Source organism: Corylus avellana, chromosome 2, assembly GCF_965113065.1.
Source record: "Corylus avellana chromosome 2, dhCorAvel1.hap1.2, whole genome shotgun sequence".
Lineage (NCBI taxonomy): Eukaryota > Viridiplantae > Streptophyta > Magnoliopsida > Fagales > Betulaceae > Corylus > Corylus avellana.
Genome location: NC_142491.1, coordinates 47,490,709 through 47,515,670, shown reverse-complemented (window position 1 = coordinate 47,515,670; position 24,962 = coordinate 47,490,709). Strand labels below are relative to the sequence as shown.

Below are 24,962 nucleotides of genomic sequence, written 5' to 3'. Positions count from 1 at the left end.
GATTCCTAGTTAATGTGCTCGGTTCTCTATGCTCCTTGCTACTCTCTTTTGTTTTTATTTATTTGTTTGTTTGTTTTGGCGCAGGATAGTAGCTTCAACAATTTCTTAATTGAATGTAGTCCTTGCATGATTATTTTTCACATAAACTCCCAGTTTGGTTAGATTTCTGAGAAGTGGGGTCTTGTAGACAGTTTTATCCCAGTTTGGACAATAGATAAAGGTCTCTGGAATTGTAGTACTTGATCGTGAAAGTTTTCTTTGATCTTCTAACGTTTCTAACTTCATATACAAATATACAGAAGATAAGAAAATCTCCCCAGTGGAGCAACTTTTAGTGGGTCATGACTAAAAGAAGTCTACATATTTTGAAGACCCAACAATTTTAAGTGTGGCTTGCTTTGAATCTGTGGAAAAACACAAAGCTTTCATTCAAGCTACCAACTAAAGCTGATAGAGTCGAAATGTAGGTTATTCGCCAAACCAGAGGAACAGATAGCAGCAACTTCCTGCCTCATCTTTTTTGGGCCACTGACAAGAACTCCAATGCTTGATCCTTTACACTCCAATAGTATTTCTGCAAGAAACATCAACGCACAGATTTCAGGCACTGTGACACATAATTTGGCTCGAAAATACTTCAGATTCGGAAATATACAAAATGATGTGGGCAAATAAAGAGTTGGCGAATTGAAGTGTGCATAGAGGCCAGAAGATGGCTTGAATATCATCTATAACTGAAATAAAAATTTGGGTGAAAATCATCCATGTAGAATCTCTAAAACAAAATTCTGGGGGTCGAGGATAGAGCCACCGTGGGAGATAAATAACTTACTTTTCAGATTAGGTCTTTCGCCATGGTGGATCTTTGTGGTTTGGACAAAAGACTGATGGGGAAGGCTTTCCAACTCTCTATCTTCATTGTGAAACCATGAGCCTGGCGATTTCATTGGTGTTGGCACATCCATGTTCTGGATCTGCCTCAATTCCTTGCCATTCTGTTTTTTGTTGCAAAGAAAAGCTGCAGTGGCCGTCACTGCTATTGACACACAGAGGAATAACATGTTTAGAGCAGATCTCAAAGAGTATGAGTAAATCATATAGGAGTTATGGTCAACTGGGTATATATAACAGCGCGTAAGAATGCCGATGAGTAGGAGGAAAACGACAAAAGAAGACGTGATTATCGCGGCAAGCCAGAGCCAGTTATTTGTGCCTAGAACTGCAGAAATTGGTGCGTCTAATGCATTGGGCTTGAACCAAATGGTTTGGAGGAGCTTTTGGTCATCTGTTGTGGGTTCTTTCTCTCCTGTCACGTAGGCTTCAATTTGCAATTGCAAGCAAGAAGTGTCAAGGTTGGTGCCTGAAACTGGGAAGAGAAGTTGTAGCATGGTAAGATCCAGAGACTTCTTGAAAGCACATATAAGAAGAACCCGTGGTGGATTCTTGCCTCCTTTAGTGTTGGACCTAAAGAGGAGCTCCCGAATGATGGAGATGAAGGGAGTAATGCCGCTTCCTCCACTCACCATTACTAGCATGTCATGCTGCACCACACATGTCCACAATGGGTTTTTGAATTTAAGACAGTGAAGACACTAAGAAAATTGTCTTTTTTTAAAAAAAAAAAAAAAAAAAAATACACACCCCTTTAGAAAATGAGTTGAAGGAGGTCCATAGGGTGCTTCAATGGAGACCTCCATGCGATCCTTGGGTGAGGGGGATGATGATAACATCTGATACATTTTCTGTGACCAGCTTCCGTTACTTTTAATGACGACACTAAGCTTGTCAAGATCCATTTTGCTGCTGGAGGTGATGCTAAAAGGGTGCCATTGCAGCTTGGAAATGCTAGGCACATATATGAACACAGAGCTTGTTGGAGTATAGCTCAACCCTGGCACCAAAATCGCCAAAATAAAGATCGTATGACAGCTTAAATGTTTCTTGAGTATAAAATTAACAGAAAAAGAGCATAAAATGACTACATTCTTCACCTGGGTTCTTGGAGAAGTTCAACTCAACAGCTTCACAGGGTAAAATGCGAGCCGAAACCAAGCAAACTCGTTGCTGGGATTGTAAGAATCGTAAGAACCTATCAATTAAGAAGAGGTAGAACCCCGGAAGCATGATGCAAGAATAGGAGAACTCCACATGAAGCACAAAGAGGACAACGAAGATAACGTAGAGATGATGAGTATAGAAAAAGAGCTCGAAAAGCTTTTGCCTTATGCCACTGAAGCTTGTCGCCCACATGAGTATTCCCGATAGCAGAGCTACTTCTCCAGCCACATTTGAAATGCCAATCTTGCCCCATTTGAGCATCTGTGAAATTTGATGTGTCTTGGCCCAAAACACAATGTAACTTAAGCCGTGTGCCGTAAAGAGTGTCATCACAATATGGGCGAGCCAGATGTGATACTTGATACTTGCCTCTGATGTGAGGCCCATGAGCTGCAAAACTGAATGATCCTCTTGTTATCGGAAAGAAGAGAAAGCCTAAACAGATGTTCCCAACAAGGCCTAGCATGAGTCCTGAACTTTCCAACTTAGCTTCCCACCTGCCAAATCATCACCTTTCATTAATTTAAAACGCAATCCCAAACGCTCTGTTTCTCTGGCGATTTTCTTTTGAAACTCACTAAATCGCAGAGCCAAACTCGCTCTTAGAATTCATGATAAAAGAAAAAGGTAAGCTTAGAATAGAAGTCTTACACGTGCTCTCCCTCGTGCGCTGCCTGTTGGGTGACATTAGCAAACATACCATGTAAGTACGAAGAGAAAGACCAGACCAACATTGCAATAAACATGGTTAAAAAGGGTAGCTCTATCCAAGAAACAATTCCAAGAGGGCCTTTCACTAGGACTGGTCTTTTCCATGATGCCAGACCAGAATTCTCCACATTCCTAAGAACAAAAGATCGTTGATTGATCAAATGACTGGGAAAAAAAAAATTGAAAAATAGCAACTACATAAAAAAGTAGAACCCCGTACCCTTCAGTATCATAATCAACATATTTCTTTCCCAAATGAAGGTAGAGACAGCCCAAAGTGGCTATGAATAGGATGGGGAATGTGTAAATAAGTATATTTGCACCTTTATCACCAAAACAGGAAAAGCTTATAAGTCTGAAATATTTAACAAAAACAAAAAACACTCCTACATGGTTCATAATTTTGAGTAGAAACCTTGGTTTCCGAAGTAAGTTGAATCTGTTTTTGCATGGATATGAGGCAACCAGTGCAAATAAAATGTGTTTGTGGGCATCATGATCCAAACCATTATGTACCCAGTCAAAACTATCATCAGAAACATCCTTAATGCTAATCGAACGTGCTTCATTCCTTCACTTGAATCCATTTCCCCTGTGTTCTGTCTGTCCCAAGACTCCTGGTTTCCTTGGTACCTTATATAGCAAGAATGTTAAATAAATATAATCATGGATTAAGTAGAACAAACTTAAGGTAAAAGGAGCATAACTCACGTCCATTTGCACGTGGGTTTAATCATTTTGTTAACCAGGTAATTGTATCAATAGATATCACATGCATTCATGAATAAAGAAATTAATTAGTTGACTTTTATTTTGGGAGGCAACGAAGTGGCATTTTTGCTTTCCAAGTAACAGGACCATGTATATGGCTTTAGTGTTCCTTCCAATGTAATTGTCATATGCAAGAGTACTAGAGTGTGTCCATTACTTGATTTATTTATTTATTTATTTTTTTCCTCTCTCTCTCTCACCTGCTAGCTAGATTTGAATCAAATTCTGTCACATCTAAAGTACTTTATTTTTTATTTATTGAAATAAAAATATGCGTGTTGATAGAGTTCACCGTATGCCATATACCGATCGAGAATGCCTACAAAATAAAGAAAGAATTAGCAAAAGAATTTGTTGGATGTGCCGATGAAAATAGTTTCGTTGCTTAAACCAATTAGAAAATTTTAGAGAAATAAATGAGGGTGGATTGGAGGAGAAGAAAAAGATAATTTTTACCAATAGCTTACATCTCTCTCCTTTATAATACACTATCAGTTAACGGTTTACCACATATCATTTTTCTATTGACTCCTCTCTTGCAATAGAATATCCCACTCTCCCTTCACCTGCCTCTAGGTCCCGAATTTCATGCTGGAAATAAAGGAAGCAATACTTGTTGATCGCAGATGAGGGATTCTCATCTGCTTCTGTCTCTGGTGAAGTACCTGCTGTTCTGCCAGCATATTTTTTCATTTTCGTTTATTATTTGTTTTATTTGTAGTACACATTGTGAAATTAGATAGACCGCTTCCAATCTTGTGTTCGAAAGCATTATCGACTGGTCTCCCGTTCTCTCTTCCTTTCAGATCTTGAATGGGAATGATCCCTATGTAACCTTTTTTTTTTTTTTTTTTTTGCTTAGAAAAAAAAAATTTGAGGGATTTCGTGTGGCAAAAACAGAGTGTTATTGGATCTTTTTCTCTTTGGGGGAGCTTTAATCCATTGGCCCTTTTTATCGGGCTAGTGGGCCCTAAAGCGATGGGTCGGCTGGACCTTGGGTCCACCAATGTGTAGAATGCTTTAAGATTTGAGTGGCCCATGTTGCCAGCCCCAGCCCACGGGGTAGCTCGCCAACCACCCCAATGGCCATCCCATGGCCACAGGGTGGCCTGCGGGCTACCACAGGCCACATGGTCGCCATGCGAGACACCCCCTATGGTGTCGGCGGTGGCGGCGAGCTGCCCCCCACCTCCCTTGGGCCTGGGGTGACCTCCACTTAAGCTTTTCAATTTTATTTTTTTAAAAAAATATTAATTAATATTTTAAATCAATAATCAGGTGTAACTATGTTTATTTTCTTATTGTGTGCTAAGCTGAGGTGTCAGCTTATGATTGAAAGGCACGTACAAAACCAGGGTTTTCTGCCACAGCCGTATAAAAGTTATACTCATCCATATAAACTCATAATTTCCTCAATAATTAATATTACACCTAATATAAAATATTAGAATAATCTATTTATCAAATTAATATCTCATAAATAAGAGACATGAAAATCTGGGTCGCTACATCAGTAGTCCTTAGGAAACATTAATTAAGTATGCGCAGTTCTGAAATGAAGGTTAATAGCACAAATGTTTCATCTTTTATTATGTTTACAAATTGCCATTCTTCAATGTTATTGTTTCATCTTTTGATAAAGGAATGTGTAAAATTCTTTAAGATTTGTCATGTCCGAATAAGGACAAGTTAGAACATAAGATCCCAAACTGTCCCCCAAGTTTAGGTTGTAATTAATTTTATGAATGCATACCAAAATTTGAGTGATTTATATTGGATCTGTTTCTCAATACTCTCGTTTGCTTAGTAGCATTTCTCTGTATATAAAGGAAAAGTATCATGCTTATATAGTAATTTCACATTAGATAGTTTGATACAAATAGGATATATATTTTACAACATAAATATATACAAAGAGAGTTTCCCATAAGCATTTCCCCCTTTCAAAAGCATCACCAATTGAAGCTGATGGACTCCAACTGCAGATTTTCTGCCAAACCAGATGAACAAATATTGGCAACCGCATGCCGCATCTGCCTTGGGCCACAGACTAAGACTCCAACATCTGATCCTTCGCACTCCAAAATAATTTCTGCAATATTGCCAACCAAAACAGACAATAACTATACATTACCTTAATTTCCAAGCATACTAATTAATCATAATTAGGTCAACCATACATATCATTGACTTACTCTTAAGATCAGGCCTTGCACCAAAATGCACCTTGGTGGCTTTAACAAGGGACTGATGGGGAAGGCTCTCAAGCTCCCCATCCGCCACATAAATCCAATTAGACCCTGATGAAGTTGTTGGTGTTGGCACTTCCAAGTCTTGGATTTGCTTCCCTTGCATGGAGTTTTGTTTCTTGCACCAAAGGAAGATTGCACTAGAAGCTACTAAAATGCAGGTGCAAACTAAAAACATGTCCCATAGAGAGGTGAAGGAGAAATTGTAAGTCCCAGTACTGGTGTTTTCTTCTCTTATAGGGTAAATGTAGTAACGGGTGGCAATACCCAGAATGAGAAGGAACATGAGAAATGAGGATGAGATTATTGCACCAAGCCATAACCAGTTATTCGGGCCTAGAGCAGGGGAAATAGGCGAGTCTGATGGGTGTGGCTTAAACCATATGGTTTGGATGAGCTTTTGGGCGTCTGCTGAGGGCTGCTCATTCTCTCTAGTGACATAGGCTTCTATTTGCAACTGCATTTTTGTGGAAATGGGTGTGTCAGAGATGGGAAGCAAGAGGTCTAGCATGGTGAGATCCGCCGAGTTCTTGAAGGCACAAATGAGAAGAACTCGCGGGATGTTTGAGTTTTCATTTTGGGTTTGGCAAATGATCTCGCGAATTATGGAGATGAAAGGAGTAATCCCACTTCCTCCACTCACCATCACCAGGGACTCATGCCTAGCGCCAGACAAAAACCAATCAGATTAAACGAGAAAGCATGCATGCAATTCAAATTAAGTCATATGTAGGCCTTAGATGATTTAACACTGACCTCAGAAGATGAGATGAAGTAGTAGGACCATAAGGTCCTTCAACAGAAACTTTGAGATGTTCCACAGAGGAAGAAAGTTGTTGGAAAAGCTTTTGAGACCAACTTCCCCCGCGCTTTATAACAATGCTGAGCTTTTCTGGCTCCATTTTGCAGTTGGATGTCACTGTAAAAGGGTGCCATTGAAGCTTGGAAATGCTTGGCACGTTGATAAACAACGTACTCGTGGGATTGTAATTCAATCCTGTGATTGTTTTAAAAATAAAAAATAAAAATGTAATTTTAGAAAATATGCTATTTTTTTAATTAAGTAAACTAACCATTAATTAATTGTTACAGCATGCTTTACCTGGGCTCTTGGAGAAGCTTAGCTCAACAGTTTGACAAGGTAAAAGGCGTGCGGAGAGCAATCTAACCCTTTCTCTCGACTGTAGGAACCTTAAGAATCGATCGACAATGAAGAGGAAGATCCCAGGAAGGATCATGCAGAAGTAGGCTACGCCAACATGCAACACATAGAAGAAGATATAGAGTGTGTAGAGATGGTGGGTATAGAAGAAAACCTCAAACATCTTTCGCCTAACACGTGGAAAGCTTGTCACCCACATTGCCATCGCAAATACAATTGCAATCTCCCCAGCTACATTTGGCACCCAATCTTGGCTCCACTCAAGCATCTGCATTATAATATTGCCAATGTACGTATGAGACATCTTTCTTCTTCTTCCACACAAACACGTACACGTACGCGCGGGCCATTTAATCTTGAATGGCCTCGGCTGTGCTTAATTGCCACATGTTTTATTTTTCACCGACTTTGACCTTTCTATTTAAGCATCTCATATCATGACTTCCGGCCATAGGGGAATAAGACAGTTTCTCAGTTGTTTGAAAGAGGTTTATTCTTTCTTAATTTGGAACCTAAACAGATCAAAACCTTCTCTTGGTTTCTTCTTAACATTTTAGAAGTCACCAGATCGAGTTTCAGTTTCGAAGTGGATGAGGTTCGTTCGTGACAGTGATCCACATAGAAGAAGGTTAGAGGTTCCGGAGCCATTGAAGTGCGTGCGAAGTAAGTGTCATTTACCATTGCTAGCTGCAAATTGGGTTTTAAATGTACAATTAAGGGTTTGATGCAAGTTGGTTGAAGTTGGTTGACTTATATTTGTGGCGATTAATTTGATAACTCTTTGTTTGGTAATTAAATGGAGACAGCCAATTAGCTCTTAATTGGAGTCTAAATCCGAAATTTCAGGATCTTCCATCTAACAATTGATAACTAATGAAGGATAGATTTGCGAATCTGTGATAGATATCCTATGCTAGCTAGTTCCTTGTCCCGTGCCTTCTAAAGATAAGAAAAGAAATGGAGGGACAAGAGAAAGCAACAAGGAATCTACGATCACATCGATCCCTCTCCGCTGTCAAACAGGAAAGACAAGATAATTCTATTCCAAAAACAAAGAGACAAAAGATACCTCCTTGGCCTATATCTTACAAAACACAACATGCAATTACTTAAAAGATAAATAAAGACACATCATAATCACGATTAAGTGCTTAAATAATGAGTTGATTAAAAGATAATTAAATAGTACCTGAGACATTTGATGAGTTATAGCCCAGTAGATGATGAAACCTATGGCATGTGAGGCAAAGAGAACCATTGAAAGATGACCGAGCCATATATGGTACTTGATGCTGGACTCAGATGTGAGCCCAACCAGTGGCAATATTGAAGACCCTCGAGTTACAGGAAAGAAGAGAAATGCCCAGCAAATGTTTCCAACATACCCGAGTCTCAGTGATACACTTCGAAACTTTGCTTCCCACCTGCCACCATTAACCCCAATTTTCTTAAAATTAATAAATTAAGGCTGCAGCTGCATGCGCGCCTGCCTCATTAGGATTAAGAAAAACGTCTAAGAAATTAAAGATGATTTTTTTCTTCTTTTTATAACCATATATCTTCCAATTATCTACTTTCAAACCAAGCTTCATCGATCTTGGACTGATGAAAATTAAATGGAGATGGGAGATGTAGACCCTGCTGTATATATACATACACTTTCTCCCCTGCTTTATGCATATGGAGGTGACCAAAGCTGACATATAAGTAATTGGACAGAGACCAGATTAAGAGTGCAACAAACATGGCTGCAAAAGCAAGCTCCACTGCAGTAACGATTCCCAGAGGGGCCATCACAAGCACGGGGCGTCTCCAAAAGGCCAGACGATGGCGCCTTGTAACAACACTACTACTACTACTGCATGCAATAAGTTAAAAGCATATATATGCGTCAAATTAATTAATGTCAGTAATATAGTTGGACAATAATTTCAATAGATATTAATTATATATTGTAACCTTTTGGAGTTAATATTCTCTGATTTGTTCTCAACATGGAGATAAACACAGCCCAAAGCTGCTATGAACATCATGGGAAATGTAAAAAGCAGAAGATTTGTCCCTGTACGTACAATGATGTAGATTTTTAGCATAATTCTAAGAAAAATCCACTCCAAAACGTACAGTAAGCTAGCTAGATTGACGGAATTAAAAAAGAAAAAAGAAGAAGACATAATTAAAGGCAATTAACCTTGTTTTCCAAAGTATGTTGAATTGAGCTTGCTGTCTAGCACGGGAGTCCATCGATTCCTGTATCTCTTTGTTGGCAACAAAACCCAAACCATGAGCCACCATACAAACACCGCAAGGAAAGTCATCCTTATTAAGACTCTCTTCATATTCATCTTCTATTCTTCTTCCCAGCTTTGTCTCTCACTCAGCGCATAATTGATAGAATGAAGCAGCTTCCAAACAATTTATAGGTGATGTAGCGGGTGAAATTCAGATTACGTCATAATATTCAATAATTTTTCTGATAAGTCGACGCCAATTCTACGTATGTGCACTAAGAAACAGCATGATTCATGCACATTAATATTTTCACCACCATGTGTGTTAATGAAGTTCATCTTACACAAATCTATGATATTTGAATAGTCCTTCGAAGTCATATATATACTCAAAATGAGACTGCTTCGATCTGTTGGATTAATTCTCAATATTTTGTCTATCCAGAATTCTTCTCATTGAAGAAGAATAAATGACACGTTACAACGGTATTTATTTAAAAAAAAAAAAAAAAAAAAATGATGAAGAAGAAGAAGAAGAAAGAAGTGTGTGAATGCAGAATCATCAAATAAATTAAATGGGTGTACTGCACTAAGCTAAATTCCCTTCATATGGTCCCCAACCGATTAAACTAGTGTTAATTCTCGTGTTATCTCCAGAACTCGTAAAGCGAATATTTGAATAGAAAATGAGACAAATGCTAAAATAAGAATTTTCAACATATTAAATGTAACGATTTAGGAAAAACATTAATCACATTTACGTTACCATGCACCCCAAATGACCATTTGGGGTGATAGTGTAGATATAGCTAGTACTTTTTTGGGTCGTTACGAATGGTATCATATAAACTTAATAACGTACACCACGTGGTAAGATTTTAACACCTCAGTTTCACATTGAAAATATGAGTAGTCTACATGTATAGAGTTAGTATATAAACACATTCATGGCTCATAGGTGTTAAGGCTCACATTACTTATTTAATAGATGAACCTAAACTTTAATAATTTTATAAAAGTTTCAATTGACTTGTCCTTTTGAAGTAAGCGCAGAAAAAGTTGAGTTATTACGTACACTACTCATTTTCTCAATGTGAAACCAAAGTACGATTTTTTTTTTTTTTTAGTATGATTTCAAGTCTTTTAACATTATCTCATATGAATCATAGATCTAATACACAAGGTTAGTATTGTACGTACAGTTGACTTTTCTTTTTCTTCCTTTCCTGGATGCAAGTACAGTGGACTATTAGCTCAAGTATAGTACAGGAAGTACAAATTACAAATTGACATGCCAAATTTAAGTGATGCAGGATGCAGAAAAATTATAATAATGACACATTAATCGTTGCCAAAATCTAATAAAAAAGATCTGAATAACAAAAAATCAGAATATAAACTTACTAATTGGAATTCTTTAATCTTTATTTCACATCAACAGAATTTTGACTCTGCAAATTGTTTCCTGATAATGCAGCTTCCATATGTGATGTTGAACAGATCTAGGATTGATTTGACAGCATATGATAGAAAACAAAGGTGTGGAATGAAGCAAGTTGGATGCTATGTCAACGCAGTAACACAACAAAGGAAAGGGGAAAACATATCCTCTTCTTCAGTTCTAGGATTTGAGCGTTTTTTTATGTACTTTTAATGCTTTCTTCTCCTTCTCATACATTTGATGCTTCACCTATATACACCAAGACATATATCAAGGAAAACTGTGACCATTGACAACTACAAGCATGCACAACAAATAGTAGAGTTCTGATATTCGGAAATGGTCTACATGTGTTTGAGGACTGTTAATCCAAAACCAATCCCAAGAAAAGTTGCAATCGCAATTCCAAAAATGCCTGCCAGAATTGCAGGAACGACCAATGAACCCCATCCCTTGGCTGTGGCCATCCCACATGCTGTTGTAGGGCCTCCAATATTGGCATTTGATGCCAAAAGTAACAGCTTCAAGTCGAAGCGAAAAAGCTTTCCAAGTCCAAGGACCACAGCAAGATGAACGCTGACTTGAACCAGAGCAAACATGAAAATACTAGGTGCTGTATTGATGACATTCCATATGCTCCCGCTAGCACCCACCACAGCAAAAAATACCTGAGCTCAGCAAAGCACCTTGAGTAACAACATGTCTCATGGATGGTGTTAGGATCAATTTTAGGATTCCTTAGCAAACAAGGTTTTCTTTTATTAGCGTGGTCAGAAAGTGTTGCCCAAAAGTGTTCAGGATAGGTCAGTATTCAGAAGAACAATCAACATGGGTGGTGAATATGTATTAGATTCAATAATCTGACTGGATTAGAAAGAATTTACTAGGATTTGGAGTAATTTGAACCAATATCAGTACTTCAGAAGATGTGGAGGAAAACAGAAAGAAGATGACGTGATAACATGTAGAAACTTTGAAAGAGTCAACAAATTAATTGAGGGTGGCACAAACACATTTTTCAGGATATTGACTTGACTAATTAAGATTATTCTAGTCTGGTAAACAAATAAAAAGAATTAGTTTTGTAACCTGAAAGTTCAGAAGGTTTAATTCTTTCTGCTGCTTTCCACAGTTATCATGATTCGCTACACAAGAATATATATATCTCCAATTTGAAACTCAGAAAAGATGTGTGCATGCATAGGTACATATCTGTCTACATGTCTATGCATGTGCGCAGGAAGCAAATGTTAAGTACAACAGAACCACAAAGCCACAAATATACCTAAATAAGCACGCATAGCAATAAAGTAATAACCCCATATCAGAGGAGCATTTTCATAGGTGTAAATTGACTGAACTGGAAATATTTTAATTACCTGCATCAAAACCAGGGCAATAGCATCACCAGCAGGAGCAAGGTAACCAAATTGTGTTGGGAAAAGAGTTGCTAAGATGACAACAGTGGCAGTTATTGCTGGAAGATTGCCTCCTTGAATTCCGTATATGCTTGTTAGAAAAGTTGAAGTCTTACATATCAGAAAGGATGTAGCAATAGCTGTTGCAGCCTGTAGCACAGGGAGCTTGCCTCCAGAATTGGACTCCATATCCATAGCAACATCTGCCAAAGACTTTCAGGATATGTTAACAAGATTATGCACATTGGGTGTTATTATATCTTTCAAGATCAATATTAAGCTGATTATACAACTCATTTGAAATACTTAGAGAACATGTAATAGAAAGCACAAATGCTCAAAACATAACAAGATATAGACTAATTGACAAAATCATAAATTCTTATCTTACAATACAATGATATTTTACCCTAAATCATCTGATATCAAGGCTAACTACTACATACCATTAACTGATGTTGAAGCCTCGGGAGGTATTTTAGAAGCCAATGCAAACAATGACACAAAATAGATAGCACAAATGACATTATCTGCAGCTACTCCTGCTGCCAAAACTGATGGAGAAACGCCAAGAGCCTCTGAAATCGCTATGTAATTAACAGCTACAGTAATTAAAAAAAAAAAAGAAAAAAGAAAAAGATAACCTATCAGTTATTCAGTTATGGTACTGGACTTGGTAGAAACGTGCATATGTTGAAAAAGAACACTCAGGGCACTAAAGAGGAAGTACTAAACTTAGAAATAGAAAATCCAAAGAAACAGGTCCTAATATCTTTTAATCCAAGTAAGTAAAATTTTCTCAAAACTCAATGCAACAAAAGCGGAAGCAAATCTCACAGGACAAGGAAGCTGCAAAGTAGCTAAGTCCAGAGTCTTATCACATATACTTTAATTGCCTTAAATATTCAAGAATAAAACCCCCTATCCTGTAATATTCTTTAGATAATAATTCAGCAGGGTTTAGCCACATCAAAGTGAATTCTGCATCCACAACTAATTTTGTTGGCAATATTTACATCTCTAACTGATGTTTTCAGACATTGCTACAACCAGTTCTGTGGCAGGAGAAATCCCAAAATATACCTGAAAGAACTGGCTAATAAATGTATACCAGTTCTTCGAAGATCAATGGGATCAACAATATTTCCTTCCCCAAAAACACCCATTTAAAATCAATATGGAGAGTTCGTTCCACTTCATATAACATCACATAGAGCAACACATAAGTTAAAGTACCACAGAGCTAATTGATGATATGATGCTGTTAGCAAACTCACATCAACTAAGAGCATTCTGGATAATTATGATTTCTATCACTGCAAATGCCAGTATATCTCCTTACTTCTGTTACAAGAGCTCAAATCAGAAGCAACACTCAATAACATTTCCTCACAACTTACATCCACCAATATAACTACCCATGAGAGCAGCGGCTATCTTCCAATTATCTTGTCCAAGTGATCGCATAGGCACCACCAGAAATGCCACAACAGTGCCAACTATAGTTGCAACTGTCACAGACAAAAGTAAACAAAAGTTACTGAGGCTTATTAGCAGTTATTTCTAGAAAAATGAGTACCATAGAAAGGTTGATTACATAATCTATTCTTTAAAGAAATGCACATTCCTGTTACCGTGATAATATGCAAGCATTCAGCTCTATGTATTGGTCGATTCTGGAATTGAGTATGAACAACAGATATAAACTCTATAAGCATCTTTTAATCATCATTAATAATAATGATACATGGAAACTAAGCTTAAGGTGATCTAATGTATTACTGAAACAATCCAATTAATATTTTAACATTTAGATACTAACAAAGACAACATCTATAAATAGATTTAGCAGAATGGAGAAGAAGATTTATGATGCCAAGTCCAACACCTGACCCAAGCAAGAAAGCCAAAAGCAATGTCCCAGTGGACCGTATCACGCTGCGCAGGTCTGCTCTAAACAACAGCAATGGAACAGTTAAGGGAAGCATAAACTCCAAGACAATTGAATACGCCGGCGCTTCGTAAGGAATAATGCCTATATTACTTGCTGCAAGGCCAACCAAAGTGCTCACCAGGGCAGCACTCACCATGCTCCCAATCTTGGTCTTCTCAGACCTTCCATCCCAAAAACACATACACGTCATTTTCCCTCTTTTAAGTAAACCAGGAAAATGCCCACAGAAAACGTGAATAAACAGAAATGAAAGAGAAGTTTTCTGTTTTGAGAGTCAGAAAGGAAAAGAAAAAAAGGTGTGATTTTCAGACTGCCTCGTTTGGTCTGGAAAACAACAACCATTGTCATTCTTGATTTAGAAACAGGGAACAAAAACAAACAAACAACATTCTAAGAAGCAACTTTTTTACAAAATGCTACTCAAGAATCTTGCACAAAAGATACAAGCTTTTTACTGTGCTTCCACTTTTATTAAAGATCAAAAACCACGGTAACATTTGTTGTGCCTAAATCATGTTGGTTTGTTCTTAATTATTCAACAAAACATGTCCACAATATATTGTTTCCTTCATTACCAAAGAAAGCCGACAAAGTTAAATGTTTGTAGTTGCACGTCCCAAACAGAGGAAATCCCAAACGTCAAAGGAAGAACTTCTTCCCTTCCCTCCATACCAAACACACAGGCACACACTGCACACACGCACTCAAAAGGCATAGATGTTAGGGAAGCAGAGCCAGTACCAGAGACCAAAAGCACCAGTGGCAAAAAGAGCAGTCCACGTGCCCCAGTGGTCGTCCGGAGAGATGATAGGATACCTCAGCTGTGACCTAATTTGATTCACGGATGAAGTCAAATTACGGTTCTTGGGTAAAATCAACGGTGGGAGAAGTGTAGTTATTGCCGTCCTTTGAGAGTTCGGGGAACAGATCATTGTGAGGTTGTTAAGGCGGGAAGAAAGAGGTGAGAGGTGGAGCGACGGGATTGGTGGTGATGGAGAGAAGTGGGTGAGCATTAACGCCATTAATGGAGTAATGGTCTGTGGTCACTGATCAGTCAGGGAGAGAATTTTACGAGGTTAGAGTGCGTGTTTTATCTCTTATTTATGAATGAATTTATCTTCTCCCTGCCGTTGGATTTTGCTTCAACGACAATGCTGACGTGGTGAGGACCCAATTTGTGGTATTTGTGCACGTGGAAAGTCAACCTTGAAATCTATTGTGCTAGTAGATTGGATGTGGTGCTTCCCCTTTATATAATGTAATCCAAACTAGTTGCATGAACCTTACAGTTACATTTGGACCGATGAAAAAATTATAATCTTCTTACAGCATTTAAGCCGAATCTTTAATCATATATCCATGATCTCACTAGGATGTTGAACTTGAACAAGGAGATATTAACAGTGGGTTTTGCTCTAAACTCCCAACTGAATATTTCCAAGTATGTTGCTTCTCTTATTGGTTGGTTACACATATGCACCAGTTTTGGCGTTGAAAATAGAAACAATTACATGAATTTTAAGACTGTCACACCAAATGCAATGCCGAGAAAAGTTGCAATAGCAATTCCAAAGATGCCTGCAAGAATTCCAGGAACGACCAAAGAAGTCCATCCTTTTGCTGTGGCCATCCCACATGCCGTCGTAGGACCTCCGACGTTGGCATTTGACGCCAGGAGTAACAACTTCAGATCGATGCGAAAGAGCCTTCCCAGTCCGAGAATCACAGCAAGATGGATTGCTATTTGGACAAGAGCAAACAGAAAAATACTAGGTGCCGTGTTTATGACACTCCATATGTTCCCACTAGCACCAATCACAGCAAAAAATACCTGTTTATCGAGAAAACAAGAAAACATATTAATTCACTAAGTGCTTAGAATATTAATTAAATAATTAAATCAATTCTTTTTTATCAGCTCAAGATTTTGGTACTTAACCAGGGATATATAAAAGACAATATTTTCCTAATAAGAAAAAGTGAAAATGAAGGGAAAATTTTCAACTATAAGAGCAGTTCACAATTCTGAAAACCGACTAATTTGGTAAATTCACCTGCATTAATATCAAAGCCATAGCCTCTCCAGATGGTGCAAGATAACCACACTGCTTTGGAAATGCAGTTGCTAGAATAACAACAATAGCCGTTATGGCTGGGAGGCTGCCCCCTTGAATTCCAAAATATTTTGTGAGAAAAGCGCCAGCCTTGCAGATGGCAAATGATACAGCAAGTGCAGTAGCCATTTGTAGCACAGGCAGTTTGTTGCCAGGCTCCGATTCCACATCCATTGCAACATCTGCGAAAATTCCAGCTTCTGTTACATGCTACTGTTGTGGTAATACAACTACATAATTTGCATTTACCTGCTACTTCTATATTTGATTATGTAAACTCAATATAAAGAGAGAACATAATACTTAACTTTGCATTTTTTTTTTTTTTTATTGATAAGTTATGCATGTGATCAATGAGATTTCAACCAACAACCTCAACCGCCACCTTGTTCTTACAAGAAGAAATCTCTGGCAGGCTTTGCAAACTTCGACAAAAATGGGGGATTGATTGCAATGTCATATGTCAAAAGTGTTGAGTACAATAAAGGTTAAAAGGAATTTTGTGGGTTTAAAGTACACAGATCGAGTATAAGGGAGTTGAACCAACAACTCTGCCACCATGACAGAACAGAAAATTAATGTAACATAGCAGTGTATGGTTTTGCTCACCATTGGTTGACTTTGATGTCTCAGGGGGAATCTTAGAAGCTAATGCAAACAACGTCGTAAAATATACTGCACAAATAACGTTATCTGCAGCTAGTCCAGCAGCTAAAACTGATGGAGAAACACCAAGGGCTTCAGCAATGGCAACATAATTGACAGCTGCACAACATCTCAAAAGACAAAAACAAAGTATCAGTCGTGACAGGAACTTGGGAATGAAAACGAGAATAGCAAGAGAATATCACAACTAAATAGATATAGGGTTAAATACTAAATTAGTCCATGGGGTTTCATTATTTTATTTTTTTCTCTTTAGGGTTTTATTTTTATCACAGGAGGTCCCTGTGGTTTTAATAATAGACCAAGTTAGTCTTCCGTCAGTTTACCGTTAGTTGACTTAACGGAATTCCATGTGGACCAATCAAATGTTGACACGTGGCACCTACTTAATTTTTTTTTTTTTAATTAAAAAAAAAAAATGTATTTTCGAAAAAAACAAAAAAACTAGGGGCCCTTGGCCATTTGAGCCACCCCCAGTTTTTTTTTTTTTTTTTTCGAAAATACCTTTTTTAAAAAAAAAAAAAAAATTAAGTAGGTGCCACGTGTCAACATTTGATTGGTCCACATGGAATTCCGTTAAGTCAACTAATGGTCAACTGACGGAAGACTAATTTGGTCTATTATCAAAATCACAGGGACCTCCTGTGATAAAAAAGAAACCCTAAGAAGAAAAAAATAAAGTAATAAAATCTCAGAGACTAATTTAGTATTTAACCCATAGATATATCTTAGTGAGAAACAACAAATGCATCGAAACTGGTTTCAAATATCTACATGACTCTACAAATTGAAATGCAAATTACCTCCACCAATATGTCTGCCCATGAGTGCAGCTGCTATTTTCCAACTATCTTGACCAAGTGATCGCATTGGAACTAACGCATATGCCACCGCTGTTCCAACTGTTGTTGCAACTATCATATGACAAAAGAGAAAACATACTGACAGTAAGACTCCAAAGCAGAGAGCGAGTAAAACCAAAAGTAACACACAGAATAGTTGCCTAAACAAGTAATTAATCAACTAATATTCTTAATATAGCCAAATCAAAAGTACCACGGTGCTCTAAAATCCTGGAATAAGAAATGTACAGAGACCAACCCACAAATAGATACAGAGTAATCTGTTTTGGCCGCAAAGAGTGAACCATGGGCTTCAGAGAGGTAATTTTGACAGGGCATGGTTGCATGGTTCATTTCTTCCCATATCAGATGAGGTATTTTATAGATCTTACAAGAAATACAAGAACAAAATTATTACGGAACCACGAGAGCATAATTAAAGAAACCAATCATGAACTTGAAGGGACTTACATGGTAGAAAATAATAAGAAGAAAAAGCAGGAGGCATTGGATTGAAGTACAAAGGAGGACAATCTATGTTCATCTCTATCTTTTATACCTATTCTGAAAATATATAATTTTAATTTACCTTCAAGACTTTACAATAGAATCAAAAAGGTTGGTTTTATAAACTGAAAAGTAACAACTAAGCAACAAATTTATCTGAAAGTCCTTTAGAAAACCGAAGATAACGCAGAGCAAGAGCTAATTGAGGTAAAGTAACAAGCAGCATATTGTTATTGCATTATTTGAGATGATAAGTTGAATGGCAGTAATACTCCTACTTCTGCAAACAGATCGCAGCCTATTTGCCAATCCTATGACATCATAACATTTCAAAAAACAATCAAAAATTAAAAAGCAGGGAGTGATGTATAAATAACAAATTAATAGAAAAAAATACACTATATTGCACACTCTGATATCAACAAATATTACCTGAGCCTATCAAGAAAGCCAAGAGAAGTGTCCCAGTCGACTTTATCACGCGGCGCAAATCTGCTCTAAACAACAGCAATGGTACAGCCATTGGGAGCAGAAACTCCAACACAACTGAATATGCGGAAGCTTCATTCGCAATAATCCCCAAATTACTTGCTGCAAGTGCTATCAAAGTGCTCGTTAAAGCACCACTCAATGTACTTCCGATCTTGGTCTTCTCCGACCTTCAGTTCCAACGAAAAATGTATACATGAGTTTTTCTTTCTTAGTTGTGTTTATTGATTCACTATGAATTTAACTAGTCAAGAAAATCAAAACCTCAAATGCTCTTTTATTATTGCAAAGACAATGTAACAGTAACTAAAATTTTAAACAACAGATCTCTTTCGCAAGAGAGAGAGAGAGAGAGAGAGAGAGAGAGAGAGAGAGCCTCCCCGGATCGGCACCTAATAACTTGATTTAAGGGATTTTCGCAATTTTCCTTATTTGCAACCACTACAAACATTAGTAAAAGAAAATGATTTCCTTTTCCACGAACTTTCCTTTCCTCATTCGGGTGCTGTGAAATGGCAGGAAATAACTGAAACTTGGAATCTGGGATTTCATTATTTGATCCAACAAATCACGACACAGTCTAGCTAGCCCCCATTTACTTGTCCTTTCTACTACTTTGCTTCAGCTTTCTCATCAACCAAGCAGAGCATGAAAAAAATGAGAGACAGAGAGAGGGGGTGCGGTTTACCAGAGACCGAAAGCACCGGTGACGAAGAGAGCGGTCCAGGTACCCCAGTGGTCATTAGGAGAAACGAGAGGGAGATTCAAGTGCGACCGAGCCGTCACGGACCGAGTCGAGTTGGGTCTTTCGGTGATTAAAGGAAGATAGAGAAAGGTTTGGGTTCTATTTGCACTGCTTGAAGATGATGTTGACGACGACGAAGGATCATAAGGCACTGAAGTAAATGTACAGGTCGTTAAGGGTCTGGTTGGGACTTGGCGGGAAGACAAATCCGACCGTTGGAAGTAGAAGTGGGGAGTGCGGAGGGAGAGAAGATGGGCCGCCATTGATGGTCTATGTCTCCTCTGCCTAGGCTGCTGAGAGAGTGAGAGAGAGGGAGAGAGAGAGGACTCGGTGGCCCTACAGAGCAAGTTTTTAAATGGTGGAATAACTGGGCTGACTCAAATGCGTACTTGTTGACAGCAGCTTTCTCCATTCCTTTCTTTTTTCTTTTTTTGTAAGTATTCTCCATCCTTTCACTTTTTTTTTTTTTTTTTTTCCACTGTTGCTATCCTCTGCAACTATACCTCTTCGATAAATTTGGTTATCACAACGATCCAGCCAAATCCCGTTATTTATGAGATTAATCGGCTTAAAGTGTTATTCTTTAAGCATTTGATGGAAGTAATATTTACTCTTTTTGAAAATTACTTACAGTAAACTATTTACGCCTTTTTTTTTTTTTTTTTTCTTTCTTTCTTTCTACATATCCATATAAGATAAGAGAGAAAGAGATTCGAATTAATAATTTTCGCTTTATGATGCATGGTTCACAACCAATTGAGCTGTCCCTTGAGGACAACATTTGCACTTTTTGAAAATTGTAATTGGATATAGCCAAGAACAATTAATGAAATAAAATTATTAAACTTGACATCTATGTCATGCTAGAGTAACTCTAGTGAAGTTCATGTAACGAGAAGAAAATAACTTTTACCTTAGGTGAAAATAACTACTCAATATCTTCTTCTTCTTTTACTTTCATTTTTTTAATTCAGGTAATAGGCATGCTATTCACTACTCAATTTCACCATTGCTTTTTAATCCCACACAACTGGCAGAATTGGTCAAAAATCATTTCATTCACTATTTCAGCACCATAGAATATCAATATGAAATTCTGAAATCGTTTTAATTTCAGCATCATGCTAATAGTTGCAAAATCACATAAAGCGGTTTTGCAGAACTCTCTCAATCGGAACAGTTATCCAGACTTTCAGTGCATGAGATGCTTTCAGCTAGCTTCTGCTTCTTTGCACTAGAGCTCTCCTCCCCTAAAGCTTTTAATTTATTCTTGATTGCAGCTATTTTAGCACTTCGATTCATCTGTCCTGAACTGCTACCAGAAAGGCTGGTCTTGTTTGACTCACCCGCTCCTTTGGAAGACTTCTCTGCCGTTTCCACCAAGTATTTCTCACTAGCAAGACGGACAACCAACGGGCGGCCACATGCTAATTTTCCATGCATCTTCTCCTTGGCCAATTTTGCTTCCTGCGTGCTCACTTTAATGGTGGAAATCAGGAATTGCTTGAAAGCAAAATTATCAAAAGCAAACAACTTACCTCTTTAGTGCTGTACTGGATGAAAGCAAAGCCCCGTGGCTCTCCGCGTTTTGGGCCGCGAGTATGCCACAGGAAGTCTTCAGATACAATCTTTCCAAAGGGCGAAAACATCTTAATCAGAGAAGCCCTGGATGACAAGAAAAAAAAAAGATCCATAAATTTCAATAAAGCAGAGACAAAAAACAGATATTCTCAGTCAAAGGACTAGTGCAACGTATACAAAGTCCAGAGATTTTCCTTACTCTGTTATTCTCAAATCAAGGTTACCGATGTAAAGCCTGTTTTCACACTTCTCGTCCATAAAACCATTAGGATCCTGCATTTAGTCATAACACCAAATTCAAAAATCTGGAATGCACCGATAGATTACATTAGGGTTTTTTTTTTTAATGAATAATGACACTAGCATCTAATGGATCTTGAACCCACAATCTCACCCTCCATCTCATTCTTATAGGGGAAGTGCCATTTGAATAAGAGCAATGAGCCCTATATCACAGTAGATAGGAAAGATCTAATGAATCTACACGACTACACCTACATTTATCAAGCTTGCATTATGACAATCATTTTAAACTTCTGTAGGATTCAAACAAATAATTTCACTTTCAAAGCAAATCCAATGAAAAAAACTGTTTCTTTGCGTCATAAACTGTCAATGTTTAACACCTAGACAAGACAACTGATACTTAGTTCAGAGCTTCTCCTAACTTAAGAGCTCCACAAATATACTGAAAGCATCTTCAACCTGACAAGATAATGCATAAGCACCCCATAGACGCAGGAAAAGGATCCTTTCCATTTTAAATCCCCTTCATTTCCTCCATTTAGTGCATTTTGAAGGGTAGTGTTGTCCAAAAGTTTTAATGATGGTAGTGCATTAAATGCATTACCCTTCAAAATGCGCTAAATGGAGGAAATTGAGGGAATTTGAAATGGAGAGAATCCTTTTCCACAGACGCAAGGATGCAAGTAGACAATCTAAACAATTAGCAACGGGAAACCCATCAAAATTTATATAAAAATATTCGAGATTACTAGATGTATTTCAACACATTAAGTTTCAACCTCTGGGATATATTAGCAAAAGTCCCAAACAAGATCTAGTTTAGATGGTAAAACATAACGACAACATTCTGATTTTGGCATGGGTAGTCACCTGATGGGGAACAACTAACACTCAGTCCTACATCATCATACAAGTATTCAACCAACAAATACTCATAGCTAAGTGCAATTCTCAGAAACACAACACTCACATTAACCAAAGTTCTGAAACTACATAGGCTAAACCAGAGACCATTTAGCAGTAAGACGTGGCTGATTCATTCAGTGCAGCAATTGCACACCAGCTGCCAGCAATTAATGGTTAAAAGGGGAAACAAATCTAAAAGAGCAAAAAGAAGCATCAACATTTGTTTGTATAGATAAGACGTGGTTCAGATTTCCAGTACACACATCTTTAAAACTTTCATACATATAATTAGGACATTGGAATCTACCATGACACGGCAAAAGGAAAATTATGATAATTGGAGATCCAGTCCACAAAGCAAATGAAACCTCCTGGAATTTAGAGCTTAACAGTTTGCATGTACCTGCATGTAAACAGATTTTACAAGATAGTTAGAGCTCTATTCCTTCAGACACATCAATTGTGGTCAAACAATATATTTTCAGATTGCATCAACAATTCCTCCTTTTTCAGCCCACCATTATTCCACAATCAAAACCAAATACCACCAACAGAAAAGATATCACTAACCCATGTTCTATACTGCTATCAAGTAGTTGAAACAGCAAAGATAGTTGCCTTTAGTACATAAACTAAATATATATATATGGTGGATTTCCAACTTGGTTCCACTACTATATCTCAAAGCATAGCACTACAATTTCCGTTCAACGTACCCATATACGAAGATGCGAAAAATACAACCATAAATGGCAGCTAAAGTATCACTTAGACAGTATCTAATCGATACCCAGAACTATCCACAACTTTTGCAATTAATACCCAATCACAAATAATGCAATTGACATTTAACGTCAAATCCACAAAACATGATTGCACAGAAGAAAAGAAAAAGTAGCGATAACTAAGTACAGAAACTCATCTAAGGATCAATGGGAGAAATAGATTAAACTATAGTCTAAAAGGAAAATTCTTGGCGCTATCCAATACAAAACCCTACAAAAAATAGTGAAATAAGAAAAAAATAAAATTAAGAAACATAAAGACTTACGCTTTGTATGTTTCGTTGTTAAGACGTCGTCGATGGGTGAGGTCCCGGGTACTGAGTCGAATTCGAACGAGTTGCGTACGATCCAAGAGGCCTGCGGGAAAGAAGATGGAATATCAGGGAAACACGCTGACTTGGGTCGAGAACCTACACCGTATTTCTTAAACGCTGAAGAGTTCAGCTTTTCAAACGACGTCGTGGTGGTGGATTAGCAATAGCATATCCTTTTTTTTTTTTTTCTTTTTTTTTTTTCCCTTGTAAAAAACGCTACAAATAATATAACATCTTTTACAAAATCATGGAGAAAAAACAAAATGGATTTTTTTTTTTTTCCAAGTTCACAGAAAAATAGGGATGAAATATTCGAACTAATAACTTTCACTTCATTAAGCATGTCTCCAGAAGATTAAGCTACTCTTTGAAGATAAATATATTTAATTAATGGAATCTTCGTGAATAAGGAAAAATAAATAAATTCTTTCTTTTTTTATTAATTTAAAATTTTAAACAAAAGAATAATAATTTAATATAATATAAAAGCATGGTCCAAGACTCTGAATTCAGACATCAATTCTGTAGTTTATTTATAATTTCAATCAACTATTCCTGGTATAGAACAAATAGTAATTTAACCTTATCATATAAGAATGATGAAGATACTTCTTCTTCTTCTTTTTCTTTTTATTTTATTTTTTTAATTTTTTGGCATATTCTACTTTCATAATGTTTTCTATGACATTAAGTTCACGGCTTAGGTTTTTAGCCATTACTTTTCAATTATAGAGGTGTATCCAAAAAGCCACCAATTTATAATATATAAATAAATTTATTCGTTTGGCCCAAAAAACCAAGCTTAACAAAAGGTTCATTGAACATAATTCCAAACCCATCATAATTAATTATTCTTCCAATTATATTTTACACACATATCTATGAATGAGGTGGCAATTTATATTTGCATGTCAAAACATGAGTCTACAATTATATAGATTAACCCCAACTTGATTCATTTAATTAATTATAACTTGATAATTTTGTGTTAGATTCGCGAATTAAATAAGTCATATTTTTTATCTCTATCTTATTAATTTCTTATTAAAATTGTTTAGGAATCACACATAGTGTAAAGACAGCCAGACTTGCGTGACGTCCCCAATGATGTAGTCTTTTTCAACATGAAAGTCACACCATTGGACAGTGTCTCCAATTTGTTGACATTGCTATTTAGGGCTCTGTTTTCTTTATTATTTCACAATACCTTAAGGGAAAGTTGATGTCATATTGTATAGGTGTCAACCTGTTTATTTAAAGATCACATGAAAATGACGGGCACCCACCAAGCTAAGCAAAAATTTCAACAAGATTTGGTCCACCACCGCAGCAAAATGCCAAATGTGAGACGAGTGCTGGAAGCTTTTTCAAGCATGTGGAGGAGGCATTAAAGAGATATAAAGTGATAGACATTCATTTCCATCCGGGAACCAAAAATAAAAATAATATGCAGCAGATTTCTACTGCCAGCTCACCTTCTGGAGATAGTCTTATGATGTCATCACAGGTTATAGTGCTGGAACCCTTAAACCCCATAGTTGAATCCAGTAAGGAGCTTTGACAAAGCAGCTCTATTTCTAATAATGGTCGGGCAATGATTGAGGAATCAAGAAATTATAAGAACGGTAGGCAATGTTTTGATCCCATCTGTCAAGTATCTATGCCATAATATGCGGTCATAAGATAAGAACATGCTATAAACATAGCCTCACAAAGCAAATGATGATACTTTTATTTAAATTCACGTAACAGTTCATATTTTATAAAAATTA

The 24,962-nt window shown here is 37.2% G+C and overlaps 4 protein-coding genes and 1 pseudogene across 9 annotated transcripts; all 5 read right to left on the bottom strand.

Annotated features, from left to right (window-relative positions):
• Positions 1-309: 309 nt before the first annotated feature.
• Positions 310-3,344, bottom strand: LOC148587824 (ferric reduction oxidase 2-like; annotated as a pseudogene).
• A 2,020-nt stretch (positions 3,345-5,364) lies between these two features.
• Positions 5,365-9,634, bottom strand: LOC132188669 (ferric reduction oxidase 4-like). 2 transcript variants are annotated; one of them, XM_088513202.1, is made up of 8 exons: positions 9,143-9,634; positions 8,911-9,013; positions 8,609-8,809; positions 8,141-8,375; positions 6,892-7,219; positions 6,546-6,786; positions 5,736-6,451; positions 5,365-5,632 (listed from the first exon to the last, which is right to left on the bottom strand). In XM_088513202.1, the coding sequence occupies exons 1-8, from the start codon at positions 9,294-9,296 to the stop codon at positions 5,493-5,495; spliced, it is 2,118 nt and encodes a 705-aa protein (XP_088369328.1). In that variant the 5' UTR covers positions 9,297-9,634; the 3' UTR covers positions 5,365-5,492. The 2 variants fall into 2 exon arrangements, with proteins under 2 accessions (XP_088369328.1, XP_088369329.1); XM_088513203.1 differs by having other exon boundaries at positions 8,675-8,809.
• A 759-nt stretch (positions 9,635-10,393) lies between these two features.
• On the bottom strand, positions 10,394-15,064 carry LOC132182315 (uncharacterized). Of its 3 annotated transcripts, none has more exons than XM_059595527.2 (6): positions 14,737-15,064; positions 13,930-14,156; positions 13,442-13,552; positions 12,488-12,643; positions 12,003-12,244; positions 10,394-11,291 (listed from the first exon to the last, which is right to left on the bottom strand). In XM_059595527.2, the coding sequence occupies exons 1-6, from the start codon at positions 15,015-15,017 to the stop codon at positions 10,968-10,970; spliced, it is 1,341 nt and encodes a 446-aa protein (XP_059451510.2). In that variant the 5' UTR covers positions 15,018-15,064; the 3' UTR covers positions 10,394-10,967. The 3 variants fall into 3 exon arrangements, with proteins under 3 accessions (XP_059451510.2, XP_059451519.2, XP_059451522.2); XM_059595536.2 differs by lacking the exon at positions 14,737-15,064 and adding an exon at positions 14,571-14,730; XM_059595539.2 differs by lacking the exon at positions 12,488-12,643.
• Positions 15,065-15,289: 225 nt separating this feature from the next.
• Positions 15,290-19,697, bottom strand: LOC132167516 (uncharacterized). Its single transcript, XM_059578517.2, has 6 exons — positions 19,302-19,697; positions 18,557-18,783; positions 17,579-17,689; positions 16,719-16,874; positions 16,050-16,291; positions 15,290-15,826 (listed from the first exon to the last, which is right to left on the bottom strand). The coding sequence occupies exons 1-6, from the start codon at positions 19,619-19,621 to the stop codon at positions 15,503-15,505; spliced, it is 1,380 nt and encodes a 459-aa protein (XP_059434500.2). The 5' UTR covers positions 19,622-19,697; the 3' UTR covers positions 15,290-15,502.
• Positions 19,698-20,397: 700 nt separating this feature from the next.
• Positions 20,398-23,333, bottom strand: LOC132188444 (RNA-binding protein-like RNA recognition motif protein). 3 transcript variants are annotated; one of them, XR_009440887.2, is made up of 5 exons: positions 23,143-23,333; positions 22,374-22,494; positions 22,156-22,248; positions 21,139-21,212; positions 21,009-21,023 (listed from the first exon to the last, which is right to left on the bottom strand). XR_009440887.2 is itself a non-coding variant. In XM_059602896.2 (3 exons), exons 1-3 carry the CDS (start codon positions 21,216-21,218, stop codon positions 20,526-20,528), a joined length of 507 nt encoding a protein of 168 aa, XP_059458879.1. In that variant the 3' UTR covers positions 20,398-20,525. The 3 variants fall into 3 exon arrangements, 1 of the variants encoding a protein (XP_059458879.1); XR_015911474.1 differs by having other exon boundaries at positions 22,399-22,494; positions 23,143-23,332; XM_059602896.2 differs by lacking the exons at positions 22,156-22,248; positions 22,374-22,494; positions 23,143-23,333 and adding an exon at positions 20,398-20,825 and having other exon boundaries at positions 20,897-21,023; positions 21,139-21,218.
• Positions 23,334-24,962: the final 1,629 nt, after the last annotated feature.

What these genes read in the sequence shown, in the direction of transcription:
- LOC132188669 (XM_088513202.1), bottom strand. Translation starts at nt 9,296, where the DNA reads ATGAATATGAAGAGAGTCTTAATAAGGATGACTTTCCTTGCGGTGTTT. An exon ending in TAACTCATCAAATGTCTCAG is followed by an intron (nt 7,220 to 8,140) that starts GTACTATTTAAT and finishes ATTATAATGCAG; the next exon opens with ATGCTTGAGTGGAGCCAAGA. An exon ending in AAGCTTCTCCAAGAGCCCAG is followed by an intron (nt 6,787 to 6,891) that starts GTAAAGCATGCT and finishes AAACAATCACAG; the next exon opens with GATTGAATTACAATCCCACG.
- LOC132182315 (XM_059595527.2), bottom strand. Translation starts at nt 15,017, where the DNA reads ATGGCGTTAATGCTCACCCACTTCTCTCCATCACCACCAATCCCGTCG. An exon ending in ACTGGTGCTTTTGGTCTCTG is followed by an intron (nt 14,157 to 14,736) that starts GTACTGGCTCTG and finishes TTGGGATGGAAG; the next exon opens with GTCTGAGAAGACCAAGATTG. An exon ending in GGGTAGTTATATTGGTGGAT is followed by an intron (nt 12,644 to 13,441) that starts GTAAGTTGTGAG and finishes TAATTACTGTAG; the next exon opens with CTGTTAATTACATAGCGATT.
- LOC132167516 (XM_059578517.2), bottom strand. Translation starts at nt 19,621, where the DNA reads ATGGCGGCCCATCTTCTCTCCCTCCGCACTCCCCACTTCTACTTCCAA. An exon ending in GGCTTTCTTGATAGGCTCAG is followed by an intron (nt 17,690 to 18,556) that starts GTAATATTTGTT and finishes GTCATATGATAG; the next exon opens with TTGCAACAACAGTTGGAACA. An exon ending in TGGCTTTGATATTAATGCAG is followed by an intron (nt 15,827 to 16,049) that starts GTGAATTTACCA and finishes CTCGATAAACAG; the next exon opens with GTATTTTTTGCTGTGATTGG.
- LOC132188444 (XM_059602896.2), bottom strand. Translation starts at nt 21,218, where the DNA reads ATGCAGGATCCTAATGGTTTTATGGACGAGAAGTGTGAAAACAGGCTT. An exon ending in CTTGATTTGAGAATAACAGA is followed by an intron (nt 21,024 to 21,138) that starts GTAAGGAAAATC and finishes CTTGTCATCCAG; the next exon opens with GGCTTCTCTGATTAAGATGT. An exon ending in TCCAGTACAGCACTAAAGAG is followed by an intron (nt 20,826 to 20,896) that starts GTAAGTTGTTTG and finishes GTGAGCACGCAG; the next exon opens with GAAGCAAAATTGGCCAAGGA.